Here is a 16,098-nt window from a genome sequence, read left to right on the forward strand (position 1 = left end):
CCCGCATCACCCTACCTCGGTTCGGAAGCCTCGACGAAGAGTGGGAGTCATTTAAGGACCTCTTCGTCGACATCGTGCACTCCAACACCAGTCCATTTCGGCAGCCGAGCCATGGACCCTGCCACCCGAAGAGTCTGGGAGGAGGAGAGAGAGGAGAAAACCAGCGAGCCGACCTTCGAACAGCTGGGGGAGTTCCTCCAGCGGCGGTTCCGGACGTTGCGGTCGCTGTACCCCCCGACCTCCGCCCTCCCTCAATCGGCCAGCGCATCCAACGCATCCCGCAAGGCCGACCAGAGCCTCGGACCGCGGCCTCTGCTTCAACTGCTTGAGTGGCTCGCACTCGGCCAGGACCTGCCCGTCAAATGGGACTTGCAGAAGCTGCTCCGGGGCCCACCACAGCCGGCCGGAATTGACATCGTCATCGGTGCGGACGCCTACAGCCGGATCATCCAATCGGGCGTCCGGAGCTACGGCCCGCTTCTGGCCCAGAACACTGTGTTTGGCTGGACGCTCACCGGGCCCGTGGCCGCCGACGTCGAGTGCGAGGCAGCGTTCGCTCGAGGATGCAGCCGAGACCCCACAGGGCGTTACACCGTGGCCCTCCCGCTACGACCGGAACGCGTCGCTCTCCTCGGGGAGAGCCTGAGCCAGGCTCGTTCCGCCCTCGCCTCGATGCACCGCCGGATGCAACGGGACCAGGAACTGTCGGGCCGCTACCACGAGTTCATGGCCGAGTATGAAAACCTCGGGCACATGCGGCAGCTCACTGCCGAGGAGCTCGCCGCACATCAGGGACCGGCAGTCTATATCCCGCATCACGAAATCTGGCAACATCACGATCGAGGACGGAAACTGCGCGTCGTCTTCAACGCCTCGAGACCCACATCCTCGGGATACAGCCTGAACGACGCGCTGCACGCCGGGCCGAAGCTACAAGGGCACGTGGCCACCATGCTCACTAGGTGGCGGCTGCACCGTTACGCCTTTTGCGTGGACATCCAGATGATGTTCCACCAGATCCGCGTGAGGCCAAAGGACGTCCACCTCCAGAGAGTGCTGTGGAGCCAGGACGCAGACTCTCCCGTCCACCACTACGCGCTGCAAACCGTCACTTACGGCGAGGCCTGCGCACCTTACCTGGCCCTCCAGACCATCAGACAGCTCTGCGCCGACGAGGGCGCCCGCTTCCCACTCGCCCGAGAGGCCGCTGAGAACGACCTCTACATGGACAACTTCCTCAGCGGCGGGCACAGTTTGGAGACAACCCGACGCCTCAGGGACCAGCTGATCGCGCTCCACACGGCGGGCGGCTTCCACCTGCGGAAGTGGGTGGCCAGCGACCCCGCCTTGCTTGAGGACATCGCCGTGGACGATCGCCTTCGACCCAGCTGGGTCCATCTCTCGGCGGACGGACCATTCACCGAGCTCGGAGTAGGCTGGAGCACGACCACCGACCGATTCTGGTTCAAGCCTGCCGCCTCGCCTCATCCCGGGTTTTAGCTGACTAAGCGCAAGGCCCTCGCCGAGCTCTCCAGTATCTTCGACCCGGCGGGATGGCTGGCGCCAATCACCCTCGTGGCTAAGACGATCGTGCAGGATCTGTGGAGAGCGAAGCTGAGCTGGGACGAGATCCTCCCACAGGCGTGGCAGGACAAGTGGTCCGCATTCCGCTCCACGATCCTCGCGGCCACCGAGAGCGACATCCCCCGATGGATCGGGCTTGCACCCGACAAGAACCTCCAGCTCCACGCGTTCGCCGACGCCAGCCGCCGCGCCCTAGCCGCCGCAGTCTACTCGCGGGTCACCGACAAGGACGGAAGCGTCACCACCGCCCTACTCAACGCTCGGACGAAGCTCTCCTCCATCAAGAGCCTCCAGCCAGCATCAACCGGACGCCTGCGCATGACAATCCCGCGACTGGATCTGCGCGCGGCTCTCATCGCCTCACAGCTTCTCACCACCACCGCCTCCGCCCTCAAGGTCCCGATCTCGGCCTGCCACCTTTGGAGCGACTCTCACGTCGCACTGCATTGGCTGCAGTCCGACGAACCGGTGGGAAACGACATCGTGGACAACTACATCGCCCACGTCCAGGAATTGGTTGACGGAGCAACCCTTCTCCACGTGCCCACCACCAACAATCCCGCGGACATCGCCTCTAGGGGGGTCGGTTCGGACGCCCTCAAGGACCACCGCCTCTGGTGGACCGGGCCGAAGTGGCTGTCCAGCCCCGAATCCGCCTGGCCCCAGACCGCCCTCGCCGACGACCCACCGTCTACAGGCCCGGACGACACCATCACCGCCTGCCTGGTCTCGCTCGCTCGTCGCCGAAGCCCTGCCGCCACAGAGGACCAAGCCCGGAACCACCTCGAGAATTTCTCCAGGCTGGGGAGTCTCCTCCGCGGCACCGTGAGGGCCCACCGGCTGCTGACCAGGTCAACACCCAACTCGCCCAGACCATTAGGGCCTGTCCGAGCCGTTGACCTCCGCTGGGCCTTTCTCACCTGCGCCCGCCTCTCGCAACGTCAAACCTTCGCGGATGAGATCCAGCTTCTCCAAGGACCCGCGCCCCGGCTCCAGGCCTCAATCAGAGCGCTAGAACCCTTCCTAGACGAAGACGGACTCCTGAGAGTGGACGGACACCTCTCCCAATCTCCACTGCCCTACGACGAGCACCACCCCGTCCTCCTGGACGCACGCTCGCACCTGGCAGAGCTCCGATGGGCCCACGCTTGCAGCCTGCATGGAGGCTTTCGCTCTACCTACGCGAGAGTCCTGCAGAAGGCGTGGATCACCGGCGGCAAGTCGCGCGTCAAGCGCCACCTTCGCCAGTGCCTGATCTGCGCCCGGATCTCTGCAAGGACCACCGCCCAAGGGATGGCCCCCCTCCCCGTGGTCAGGGTGACCCCCTCGCGGCCCTTCAGTCACTGCGGCGTGGACTATGCCGGCCCGCTTCCACTCTGCCGAAGCCGCGGACGGGGACTCCCTACCATCAAGGGATACGTGGCGCTTTTCGTGTGCATGAGCACGAAAGCGATCCACCTAGAGCTCGTCGGCGACTTGACGACGGCCAGCTTCCTCGGAGCCCTCACCCGATTCATCGGGAGGAGAGGACGCCCCAACGAGATCTGGAGCGACAATGACACCAACTTCCGCGGTGCCAGCCTGGAGCTTCGACGACTGCTGCAGGAGGCCGAAATCGACTGGGAGGCTGGTCGAAGGGACGCTAGCACAGGACGGCGTCTCGTGGAGGTTCAACCCCCCTACTGCCCCTCATTTCGGCCGACTCTGGAAGGCCGGCGTGAAGAGCATGAACGACCACCTTCACCGCATTGCCGCCCCCAGAAGGCTCACCTACGAGGAGTTTACCACACTCCTCGTCTCCATCGAGGCCACCCTGAACAGCCGACAGCTCGCGCCGCCCACCGGAGACCTCGACGATCTGGACGCTCTGACACCGAGCCACTTTCTCCTCGGAACCTCTGCCACCTCAATTCCGCAGCCGCTCCCCGCAACCACCAACCTGTAGAGCACACAGCACTGGGAGCTCGTCCGAGCCATGCGCGGGCTGTTCTGGGACCGCTGGAGCCGCGAGTACCTGAATACCCTGCGCCAGCGCCCCAAGTGGAGGACCATACGACCTAACCTCCAGGTCGACGACCTTGAGATCATAACCGACCCTACTCTTCTGCGCCCAGATGGGTGATGGCCTCTTGGCCGTATAGTCGCCACTCACCCAGGACCGGATGGCCTCGTCCGCTCCGCCAAGATCCGGACCGCCGCCGGGAGTATGTCCGGCCAGTCGTCAAGCTGGCGCCCCTGCCAGCCCTCGGTCTCATCGAGCAGCCATCCTAGGGCGCACGGCGACTACAACACCAGCGGGTCGTTCTCGGAACGAGGCGGGCGGGATGTTTAGTCGAGTTGCCCGGCCTCGCGCGGCTCGAGCCCAGGTTTCCCCCTTCCTCTATCCCCCGACGAGGGGACAACGACGCGGGCCCTGAAGTAGGGGCAAGACTGGAGCCCCCCCCCCCCCCCCCTCGGATGACGCCTTGTAATCTCTGCCTGTTCTGTCGCCCCAAGTGGTGGCCAATAAAGTGTTCAAGTGAAAGGGTCTTGTATCTGCGTCATCTCATTCCCGACGGGATTACCGCCTCAGCCCCCTGCGCCAGCGTCTTAACAAGCTTGGAAACTACTTGTTCCTTTTGTTGCTTTTGTAAGTTAGTCACGTAACCTGTCACACTTTTTATCAAACTTGTTTTATTACAATTATATTAATAATAATCAGATTCCATTGGGAAATTATGTGTAATTTTTTTAAATACATTTTAAGAATATGTGCGGAAGAACTTTTAATTTATTCAATTTTATCTACATTACAAAACGTATGTTTATATTATAATACAATACTAATATTGAAAGAATTCATTTATTTATAATAATATATATATTCAACAGATGTACTGAGGTGGCAATAAATAAAATTGCGAAACGTTTATAATAAAATAAGTGTGTAGTTTATTTATAGGGATGATTCCTAAGATCAAGATTATTAATATAATTATCAAACATCAGGAGTGGAAAAAATTAAGAATAATTGTTTTATTACATTTATGCTTTATTTCTGAATATACGAGGGAGGGTCAATAAGTCTTTACAAAATCCAAGAGATGGCGCTCGTCACGCTTAAATTATGTTTTTGGCAAGCAATACTACTAACTAAATATCATACAAAGCTTCATTCATGAAGTCATTTTTTTCTGAGCGTTAGTTGATCAAAAAGTTATTGGTTTATTTGAAAAATGGAAAAACAGAGTTTCGAACGGTGATAAAATATTTTCATTTGAAAGGCCTCACAACAAGACTGTTTATAACTAAGTAAATGAATTTAAACGCGGCCGTACAACAACAAAAGATGAACCTCGTTCAGGACGCCCCGTAGAAGTGAGTACACCCGAAATAGTCAACAAAATCCACGATATGGTGTTGAGTGATAGAAGATTTAAACTGCGAGAATTAGTTGAGGTCACAGGGGTATCAAAAGGTACAATCATTTCAATTTTGCAAGAAAAATTTGGAATGAAAAAAATATCAGCAAGATGGGTGCCGCATTTGCTCACTGTTGAAAACAAACGAACCTGTGTGGTCACCTCTGAGGCTCTTTTGGCACGCATACCTCGTAATCCGGAAGACTTTTGGCGTCGACTCGTAACTCTAGATAAAACATGGGTACACCACTACACTCCTGAAACCAAAGAACAGTCCAAACAATGGATTACCGCAGGAGAACCAGCCCCAAAGAAGGCAAAGACAGTAAAGTCAGCTGGCAAGATTAAGGCCACGGTTTTCTGGGATGCGTATCGAATCATCTACATCGAATACTTGGAAAAGGGCCAGACGATCACTGGACAATATCATGCGTCATTATTAGGTGAGCTGAAAGAAAAAATCAGAGAAAAACGTCCTCACTTGAATAAAAAAAAAATGCCTTTTTCTTCAAAACAATGCTCGAGTTCACTAGTGTGCAGTTTCGATGGCAAAAATTAACGATTTAAGGTTCGAATTAATTGACCATCCACCATATTTGCCTGATTTGGCTACCAGTGACTTTTTCTTATTTCCTAACCTCAAAAAATGGCTCGCCGTCAACGATTCACGTCGAATGAAGAAGTCATCGCTTAAACAAATGCCTATTTTAATGGTTTTTAGAAATCATATTTTTCTGATGGCTTAAAAAAACTAGAATGCCGTTTAATAAAATGTATCGACCTTCAAGGAGATTATATTGTAAAATAAAAAAAAATTACATACGCAAAACTTTTTTTCCTTCATTTTGTAAAGACTTATTGACCCCCCCCCCCCCATAAAACTAAAACACTGTTGTGACAGGAGCAGGCGACGACTTTTTGTGCGTGCAAGGACAGAGTTTTGTATGCGTCGGATCTTATATGAATCGCGCGCGAAACACTATAAGAAAAAAATAGACACGGCAGAACCAACCATATTATTTGAACTCAAGCGGTATCGCGGATTAAATCTTCGAAGTAACTTAGAAGAGTTGTGAAACATATATTTGTGGTATTATGGAGCTGCCAGAATTAAGTCCGACACTGCACGCGGAAGATTTTGCGGCAGAACCAAGTCCAGTAATAGGACAATGAGAGCAATGAGTTGCAGCGGAGAGCGGCGTACAAAGGCCGATTATCGGTAGCGAGTCTACAATGACTGACACACCCTTGGCGGCTCAAACGCTGCACAAGACAGAGTAGGCGACATAGGCGAGAGCCGATGTTGCCGCTTCTCGTATGCAAGGGCAGCCCCCGGGTGACCAGATAGACAAGTCCGGTAGAGCAAACGTATCTCTATCGGCGGTAAGCAGGCCGACGGAGAATGCGATTGAGCAAGCAGATAGAAGAAAGAATTTCTTTCCAACTGAGCGATTACTATTAGCAAGCACGGGTAGGAATTACAGATTGCGAAAACACGGTGTTTAGAGTAGAAAGAAAGGCGATGCACAGCAAGATCGCTCAAACCGAGCAGCAGGCTTCATTGCCGTCTCAGGCTGAGCTGCCAGCTGACCGCGCGACCTGAAATGCTTCAACGATTGTACTTGAAGAATCGACGCAAGCGAACCAAGATAGCTGTGCGTTTCTCTGAATGGAATTCAGTAAATCGAGGGGCACAACCTATCGAATTCCCGAAGTTAACTCGTGAGCTGAAGATTGGGAGCGCGAAGTACGGGCGTCATCTGTAAGTAATGCGCGCTTAGCAGTTTCGCCTGAAGAAAACGAAATACGAAGGTAAGACTGTTAGAAATCGCGTAGGGCAGTCTAAACGAACCGAAAATCGAGTGTGTCCAAGTTTCAGCGACACAAGTACATATTGCTCGGATACAAAAAGTTACGCTATCTCGCGAAAGAAGAAGATAGTAGTAGTATAGCAATGTATGTTCCAGCACACCTGCGGGGGGGTCCGTAACCCTTTGGCCCCCCCTGGCTTAACCCTTTCATGTTAATAATAATTGTTAATGTTAACAATTATTATTAAGAATATTCGTGCGGGGTTCCTGGTTTAACCATTTTATTCCCTGGCCAAACCCTTCCATGTTAATTATTATTAATGTTAATAATTGTTTATAATTTTTTGAGGAAGGTTTCTAGGGCTACTAGTCCCTAGGGACCCTCTACCTATTGCTTTCTGTCCAATTAAATTTAAATGCATTTTTTAAAAAGTTATAAATATATATTATTGACAATTTACTTGCTACATTAAAAATGAAATGAATAGAAAATAGCAACGATTTTTGAAAAAAATGAAGAGACAGACCGGATAATCGAACCAGAGTCCTCTGGGTTGACAGGCTAGCGCTCTACCACTAGAGCCAATGCCACATGTACCTTAGACAATGCATATTGTGTATATTAGCTACATGCGCATACATTTGGTGTAGGGCCTGAGCGTGCGGGGGTGGGAGGGGAGGGGGGAACGCATGCTGTCTATAGTTCTAACTTGAGGATGCGTGCTTTCTCTCTCCCTCTCTCTAGCTCTGACTCAACGTGGACCACAGCGTGCGGAGGAGGGGGGAGCGCATACTGTCTATAGTTCTGGCCTGATGGGGATGCGCTACTATAGTAGTAGTAAACGTATAGCCAAATATGAATGATTTTTTGAGGGTGGTTATTAGTGATTGTTTTTCATCTAGATCGTTATATTTTGGTTTTATATATCTAATACGGCTATAATCATCGATTAAAAACAGTAATGACTATTTTCTGAAAATTTTTTTTTTTCGTTGTAATTTAACGTTGCGAACTTCAGACACATCCTCGGAAGGCGATGTCCCAACTTACATCGAATACATTATATCAAGTTACTAAAGTTAGATCATTAACAATGAAAAATGGATTTAGCGTTATATATATAAGAGTTATATTCGTCACAATAGATGACGAATTTGATGTGTTCCTACCCAAAAGAGTTAATATAGTACTCGAAAAAGATGAAGAAATGTTGAAAAACCTACATCAGACTAGTAAGAAGAAGGAGTTATTTATTTACCATATTGTCGGTTTAAATTTCGAATTTAAACTGCAACGGTCTGGAAAATAATCAAATTATTCTCGCGGCCCGTTAAGAATTTTGTTTTCGCTGTTCGGTGCGGGGCTCACCGCCGCCCCGATCAGCTAGCCGCTTCCTGGCGTTCCGCCGAATACGGGCGGGTACTCGCTGCCCTGAGAAGGGATCGCAAAAGCGCGGCTAAGCACGAGAGCGTGCGTAGGTTCTAATCGCGGGCGTGGGAAGGGACAAGGGTGCCTTCCTGGGTACGCCCAACACAACGGCAACACTTGAGTAGGTCAAATCGGGCTTTATTCTTTTAGACAAATTTTATACAATTACCGCATGCCGAGATTTCGCTATTAATACTACTTCAGAGAGAGAGACGCTCGCTCGCGCAACTAACGCAAGCTAAGTTGTCGCTTATAAACAGAGAGGAACTCACCGGGAAGTAGCTGCTGCAGACAGACTACTCCTTGCTAATCGCCCGCGTTATCGCCCTTGCTCGGGCGGGCAAGTTCTGCCCCTGGTAATCGCCCACTCGAGATGACGATCCACAGGCTCCGGCGATCCTTGAGGATAGTGTCCACTTTTCTCGCACACTCGCACTTTGCTTTATTTGCAGGTCGCTTTCCTTTTCTTCCTCTTTTCTTTTGTTCGCGCGCGCACGTGACAATCCTTCGAGCTCGCCGGTCTGAGTCCAAGTGCCCGAAAAATCGTTTTCTCCCCCCACTCTACCGCTACGGCACGCGCCTCATCGAGTCTCGCTCTGTCTCTCTCTTCACTCCTCGCTCGCTTGCCCGCTTGGCCATGCTCGGCCTCGTGCGCGGACTATCTTCCGCCGAAACGGCCCCGGCCGTTATAAAACATAATTGTATGTTCAACTAATAATAATTAAATGTATTATAATACTAATGTAAATAGCTGCACTATGAATAATAAAAAAAATATATATCTAATTGAATAGTCCTTTTTTCCTTTATTTAACTATCCTTTTATTTCCTTTTGTGGAGAGGTAAAAAAAAAGTTCATAATGTAGCCCTTCCCAATGAATTTTATCTCATTGTAAAGGTGACTCATGTCTTTCAGTCAGAGCTCTATCGTTGAAAATGCCGGATGGAATGGTGATAATAATGAAGTTTTAATATGTAATGCTCAAGGTTTTTTTGATGTGACTATCCTTGTCAGTATGTTGATGGGCTTTGCTGAAGATTATAGGAAAATTGATCAAATTACTCAATCAGATTGGACGTGATCGTGCAATTACTATGAGTTATCGTACTTGGGAAATGTATGAGTATCCAAAATTACCTCGTACATCAAAGCATGTTTGGAGTCTTAAGACTTCCAATCAATTGGAAAAGCTTCGATTTGTTATTTTAGCTTTTCAAACTAAACGTAAAAGTTCAGCGAGTGTTATTTCTAGTAATTTTGATCATTGTAATATTAGAAATGTGAAGCTATTCCTCAATTCACAATGCTATCCGTATGGAAATCTCAATTTAAATATCAATCAAAATCATTTTGCTGTTCTCTACGATATGTACACTAATTTTCAAAACGCTTACTATGGTAAAGAAAACGAGCCGTTACTCAATAAAAAGGATTTCACTAATAAAGTGCCGCTAATAGTTAGAGACTGCTCCAAACAAAATGAAACATTAAAAAGCACCCCAGTAGATGTTCGCCAAGAATATGAAACTCGGACCGATTTCCCTGAAGATACTGCAGCCTACTGCTTAATATTACACGATCGTATTGTACAATATAATCCAATTAGTGGTGATGTGAAAAAATTAGTTTAAAATTAACAAGACATTATGTAATCAATGTACACGATGCTTTTCAATAAAAAAAGAAAATAAATAAATATATATATATACAGGGTAGTCTATTTTAATCGAGGTCCCCAAATTACTCCGTTCCTAAGCGTTATATCAAAAAAAAGTTCAGACAAAAGTTGCTCAATATTTAGGGGGTTTAAAGGTTATCGTTATTTTTTAATGGTAACTCCTATTTTTATTACGGATTTGGATTCTTTGTCTAATTCTGCGTTCAGGTAACCTAACACGTCTGGGGTCGGGGTGACCCCCACCCTTGAATCCCCCCCCCCCCCCAAAGACATTTTTTTAAATGGTAATCCCGATTTTCACTGCGGATTCAGATTTTTCGTTAAAGTCTACGTCCTGCTATGATGGCACAAGTGTAGGGTCCCTATAACCTCCCCCCCTCCCCCCTCCCGAGGTCATTATACGGTTGACGGTATTTTCCAAACAAAGAACTCTTATTTTGTTTACCAGGCTTACAGTCCTCAATTCCTTCATCCTTTAGCTCTATTACCCTAAATCCTTATACCCCACCCCCAATTCCTCTACTCCCTAAATGAATAACCTACAAGGATAAGCCCAGAACGTTAATTTTGTCCTTGATCTCAAATTCCTTGAATCAAAGTCCTTGATCTCAAATTTCGTAATCCCGGAGCCCTGGTGTTCACTGTAGGGTATATTAGGCACAACGGTTTTCAAGATACTTACGGCCGATTGGAGACAATTAAGTTGTCTAAAATATTTTTCACTTGCTTTTACTTGAGTGAGAAGTAAGTAAAGAGAAAAAAAATTATAAGTAATTACAATTTTGTTATGTGAGAAATTCGAAATTTTTATATTACTATTGTTTACTGCAGGGTTCATTGTACACTACCATTCTAAACATGGTTGACTACACTTCTGCTGAAATCGTTGATATGTTGTTGGTTTTGGGAGAGTGTCAGGGAAATTATAACGCAGCTGAAAGACTTTATGCAGAAAGATAGCAAAATAGACGTCACCCTAACGCCAATACTATGAGGACTCTTAAATTACGCGCACAAGGTGGAAATTTACGTCACCAACGCCAACACAATGACTATGGTGGAAATGACGTTCGAGTTTTGGTCATACTAGCACATGTACATATGAATCCTCACATAAGTTCGCGTCAAATAGCCAGGGAAAGCCGTATTCCAAGAACCATAGTTCTTCGGATTTTACGAGTCATGAAATATAACCCGTATCATATTACACTCACACAAGCTTTAACTCCTAATGATATGTTAGAACGTACTCGTTTTTGTCAATGGGCCTTGCAAATGCTTGAGTTGGATCCAAACTTTTTCCAATTCGTACTTTTTTCCGATGAAGCATCATTCAAAAGTAATGGTAAATTGAATCGGCATAACTGCCACTATTGGTCAAATGAAAACCCTCACTGGTATCGATCGATAGATCATCAACATCGCTGGAGTATCAATGTCTGGTGTGGAATTGTGAATGGTCACTTGATTGGACCTTATTTCTTTGATGGAAACGTAACTGGACAAATTTTCTTGGCGTTTCTCCGCAATCATTTGCCTAGATTACTAGAAAATGTGGATCTATATCTATCTATCACTGGTAGATCCTAAGTAAATTAATACATTATTGATTTTTTAATTTAGTTTATTTTATTACTTTTTTTTTATAAATTTTACAAAATTAAAATTACAGTTTTTTTTTCTTTTCTTAATATTATTATTATTATTATTATTTAAATTTTCTTGATCCGACGTCCTTCGAAGAGCGAGTCGGTTTCCTCACTGTTGGTTGGGCCGGAATCAAAATAACTTTTCGTCGAATAACTCTACATTCTTCACCAACGAAATTTTTTTCTGTAAAAAAAATTTTTTAATTATTATTTTTAATTTATATTTATTAATTATTTCTTGTAACGGGGGAGATAAATCTGAAAATGGGAAATTTATTTAAGAACAAACTCCCACGATGCAGAGCAAACCGCCGATCCGTTAAACACGTATGATAATACGTGTATTCGCCTTAACGTCAGATGATTTATCCTAGTTGTCTTCAATCGATCGGAGTTGAACTCACCTTAAGTCACGTGTCTTGTCACATTTGATGAGTTTTAAGTGTGAGCGACTTTACTCCTAATCTTCTTAATCCCCTAGATGTAATTTGATTAAAACCTAAGCCTGTTTCAAATACTTAAGCTACCAGGAAAATCAAATGACGAAAACTGCGAATAAATTTAACAGACTTTAATTAATAAAAATTACTACAGTCTTTGTAGGGCCGAAAGACTAACGCACGCGAATAAGATTTTACAATTAATTATATTCGGTGAGAAAGAGAGAGAAAGTAGATTCGAATTATACCGCGAACTAACGCTCGACGCGAATACGAAAAATAACGCTATCACGAATAGACAAAATACCGAATGTATTTTGTATCGCTTATAATAACGGAAGGTGCACCTACCATGCGGTGCAATTACGGTGATCAGCCGTAATTGTTGTTGTAAAATTTCAACTGCCGCTGCCCCTCGTTATCAGCTGCTCACCTTGTATTTCCTATATCAGCTGTTATCTGCTGCTTCTATACCGCTGCTTGCTGCTGCAATATCGTCGTTGCACACCCGCACGTGTTTGTCCCAGAGAAAACTTATTATTTTTGCGAATCAAAGTGCAAAACACAAATCGGCGGTAAACTCGCGTAAACAGCTGAGGCGTAACTGCTTATTCAAAAGATCGCGCGCCCCCTCTCTCTCTCTCTCAATAGTTCGAACTAACGCGCGAGAAGCAGAATCGCGAACGGTTCGATTAATGAAATCGGCTACCGTTGCATTCTATAATATAGGTACTTACAGTAGCAGTCAAATCGAGTGGTATATCGACTTGTGCATCGACTCTTTGACAGCCTACGGATGTTGCTGTAGATAAGGTTGCTGTTGACGTCGCTGGTGATGTTGACTTCGACGTTACTGATGATGATGATAATGTCATCAACGCTGATGATGTTGACAACCTCGAAGATGGTACATTATCTTGATTCACCATGGCGGTTGTTGATGGTGCAGCAATCTCGTTTATGCTGGAAAGCCTTCTCTTAACCTTCGCAGCAAGTTCGTCTTGCTCCGCTTTAGCTAAGTCGGCTTTCCGTTTCCGCTCCAATCGAGCCGATTCTTGCTGCTTCCTCATAGCGTCCGCACGCTTAAGTTGTTCCAACTTCGCTTTCACGCGATCATTGACAATCTTGTCAATTTGATACGCAACTTGGTGCGACATCATTCTCGCCGCAATGGATTCCTTGATCCACTGAAAAAGAGAAAAGACAATTAAATATTAATAAAAAATATAAATTGATATAATTTTGTAATAATACTCACTTGTTGGACAATCGCCTTTATTTTCTGAATTTGCATAGCTTGAGGACTGCTCTCGTCTACAAATCGTTGCAACTGAAAAATAAATGATAATAAATAAATAAATAAATAAATAAATATATAATGAGAAAAAATACTTACAGTTATTAATATTAGAATTAATAACCGATATAACGGCTCTCTTGCTATAGCCTGAAGGGTAGGATTAGTAAGCTGAAATTGAATAATAATATTATTATTAAAATAAATTCTAAAAGTTATTTAAATTATTTTTAAATTATTTAAAAATTATACTTACATTTTCTAAAAATTCACACGCTCTAATAATATTTTCCATGATTTTTTTTCTTTTTTTATTAAATAAATTTTATAAAAATATAAAAAACTTACTAATGTTTAAATAATAAACGATCACCACTTCACTGTGAACAGCTCGAAGTTTCCTTTAAGACTGACCAACGAAAATCCTACCGAACGCTCACACTAATATCAGGTACGATTTTTCTACAATATACGTAACGCTACAGACAAACGTAGACATTCTTTGAGTGAGATAGAACGTTTGGTGTGTCCTTTCCCTCCCCATGTGGGCTAGAAAGTTTGCCACTTTCTAAAAAACTTCATAAATCTTGAGCGACGTGACGGTGACTTTATGGTCATCCGCAACAAACGTATTAAACGCAGATGGTCACGCGTCCGCGCTAATGAGTTTGTTTAATCATCCTTAAACCGTCTATAATCTACATTTGTAATAGTCATAGGCAACATAAGATAAGAGGGAAGGTAGTAAGCATAGATGCTTTTCTTTCTGAAAGTAGTGGAGAAGCTTGATCACCCTCAAACCAGCTGTGATCTACATTTATGATAGACATAATAAACTTAAGATAACAGGGTAGTCAGTAAGCATAGCTCCTCGTGCGCTCCCCTCCTCCTCGCTCTGTGGTCCGCGCTGAGTTAGAGCTAGAAAGAGAGCACACGTTTACTACTATTATAGTAGCGTATGCCCATCAGGCCAGAACTATAGACAGCATGCGCTCCCCCCTCCTCCGGACGCTGTGGTCTACGCTGAGTCTGAGCTAGAGAGAGGGAGAGAGAGAGCACGCATCCTCAAATTAGAACTAAAGACAGCATGCGCTCCCCCCTCCTCCGCACGCTCAGGCTCTAACCAAATGTATCCGCTCATAGCTAATATACACAATATGCATCCTCTATGTGGCATTGGCTGTAGTGGTATAGCGCTAGCCTGCCAACCCAGAGAACTCTGTTTCGATTCTCCGGTCTGTCTCTCCATTTTTTTCAAAAATCGTCGTTATTTTCTATTCGTTTCATTTTCAATGTAGCAAGTAAATTGTCAATAATATATATTTATAACTTTAAAAAAAATACTTTTAAATTTAATTAGACAGAAATCACTAGGTATAGGGTCCCTAGGGACTAGGAGCCCTAGAAACCTTCTTAAAAAAATTATAAACAATTGTAACAGGTACGTGAATAATTTTGAATTCCGTATGGGAAAGAAGTCCGAACAACGTCGCATCACAAATTATTTTAAGGGGGAAGGCTCGGAAGGCGTATTCACTTCGTCGCGGAAAATTAACGAGGGCTTATGTCGTCCGGTAGTGCCGATAATGGCGATTTACCTAGTTACGAGAGAGACAGATTGCACAAAGAAACTTATCATTTCGAATATATATTTACACTTTATTGAAACAGCAATTTACATGCGGCGTTTGACGTGTGCGTCGGCCAAGTCCGGGCTAGTCCGTTCCGTGCCAATTAACGCACAGGAAACAGAACATCGCCTTATAACTGTCCCGCGAGTTCCCGTGAATGCGATGCAAATTGACGTACGCAGCCACTCGTCAGCGTCCGGCCGATACGATGCTTAGAGAGAGAAATCGAGGCGCGCACCGATAAACGAAAAAGAGTACCTGATCTTAGGAGAAAGCGCTGTTGTGGAAGTCCACATCCGCTGGACGAACTACGTAGTCCTTAACAGGTGGATCTCTATGTAGATTCTGCTGGTCTTCCTCTGCGATGCTGTTCACTCGGTATCAATTTACTATTCACGCACTTCTTAGTCGCGAGGCTAAACTAGCTCGAAATTAGTTGCTGGTCAAAGCCATACTAACGCCGTGATCTCGCACTTTCCGCGACGTCTTACGTGCCCCTCCCTATAGGTACCCAATCGGCCGAGCGCCGCCGGCTACGCACGCATGTGCGACTCATGCCGGCGACACTATTTCTCTCTCTCCTTCTCTGCTCCCCGCTCTCGCTCCATCCCTCCAACGCCAAGCATCTCCGCCGATCAGAAATCAAACCTGCAACAAAGCCACATCGTGCGTCGATACTCGATTTTAATCAACCGAGACCAATGTGGCAGCGGCTCAGGGGAAGGCACGCAGAAGAGAGAGAGAGGCGAACAGGACGAGCGAACTGAACGGTCGATTCACCCGTCACACAATTATTATCATTAATAATAATTAACATGGAAGGGTTAGGCCAGGGAATCAATGGGTTAAATCAGAGACCCCCACGAATATTTTTAATAATAATTGTTAACATTAATAATTATTATTAACATGAAAGGGTTAAGCCAGGGGGGGGCCAAAGGGTTACGGACCTCCCGCAGGCGTGCTGGAACATACGCATGTTCCAGTACACCGGAGACCCCCAGCAGGTGTGCTGGAACATATGGGTAATTCTAGGCTATTTCGATTGACTTGTAACCCTTAGGTTACGGATTTTTTTTTAATTTGGCACAATTGTTGTACACATAAAACTGAGATTTTTCCCAAATTTTGGAGACGATACATTAATTATATCAAAAGTTATTAACAATTAAAGAAA

At 46.1% G+C, this 16,098-nt stretch overlaps 2 protein-coding genes across 2 annotated transcripts in view; one reads left to right on the top strand and one right to left on the bottom strand.

Moving 5' to 3' along the window:
- LOC131675463 (beta-alanyl-bioamine nonribosomal peptide synthetase ebony) overlaps positions 1–16,098 on the bottom strand; it is a 964,295-nt gene that overhangs the window by 879,610 nt on the left and 68,587 nt on the right. The window lies entirely within an intron of this gene.
- Positions 112–12,914, top strand: LOC131662720 (uncharacterized). Its single transcript, XM_058932582.1, has 3 exons — positions 112–1,431; positions 1,501–2,310; positions 12,783–12,914. The coding sequence occupies exons 1-3, from the start codon at positions 112–114 to the stop codon at positions 12,912–12,914; spliced, it is 2,262 nt and encodes a 753-aa protein (XP_058788565.1).

Source organism: Phymastichus coffea, unplaced genomic scaffold (genome assembly GCF_024137745.1).
Source record: "Phymastichus coffea isolate CEN01 unplaced genomic scaffold, Cenicafe_Pcof_1.1 PCOF00001, whole genome shotgun sequence".
NCBI lineage: Eukaryota > Metazoa > Arthropoda > Insecta > Hymenoptera > Eulophidae > Phymastichus > Phymastichus coffea.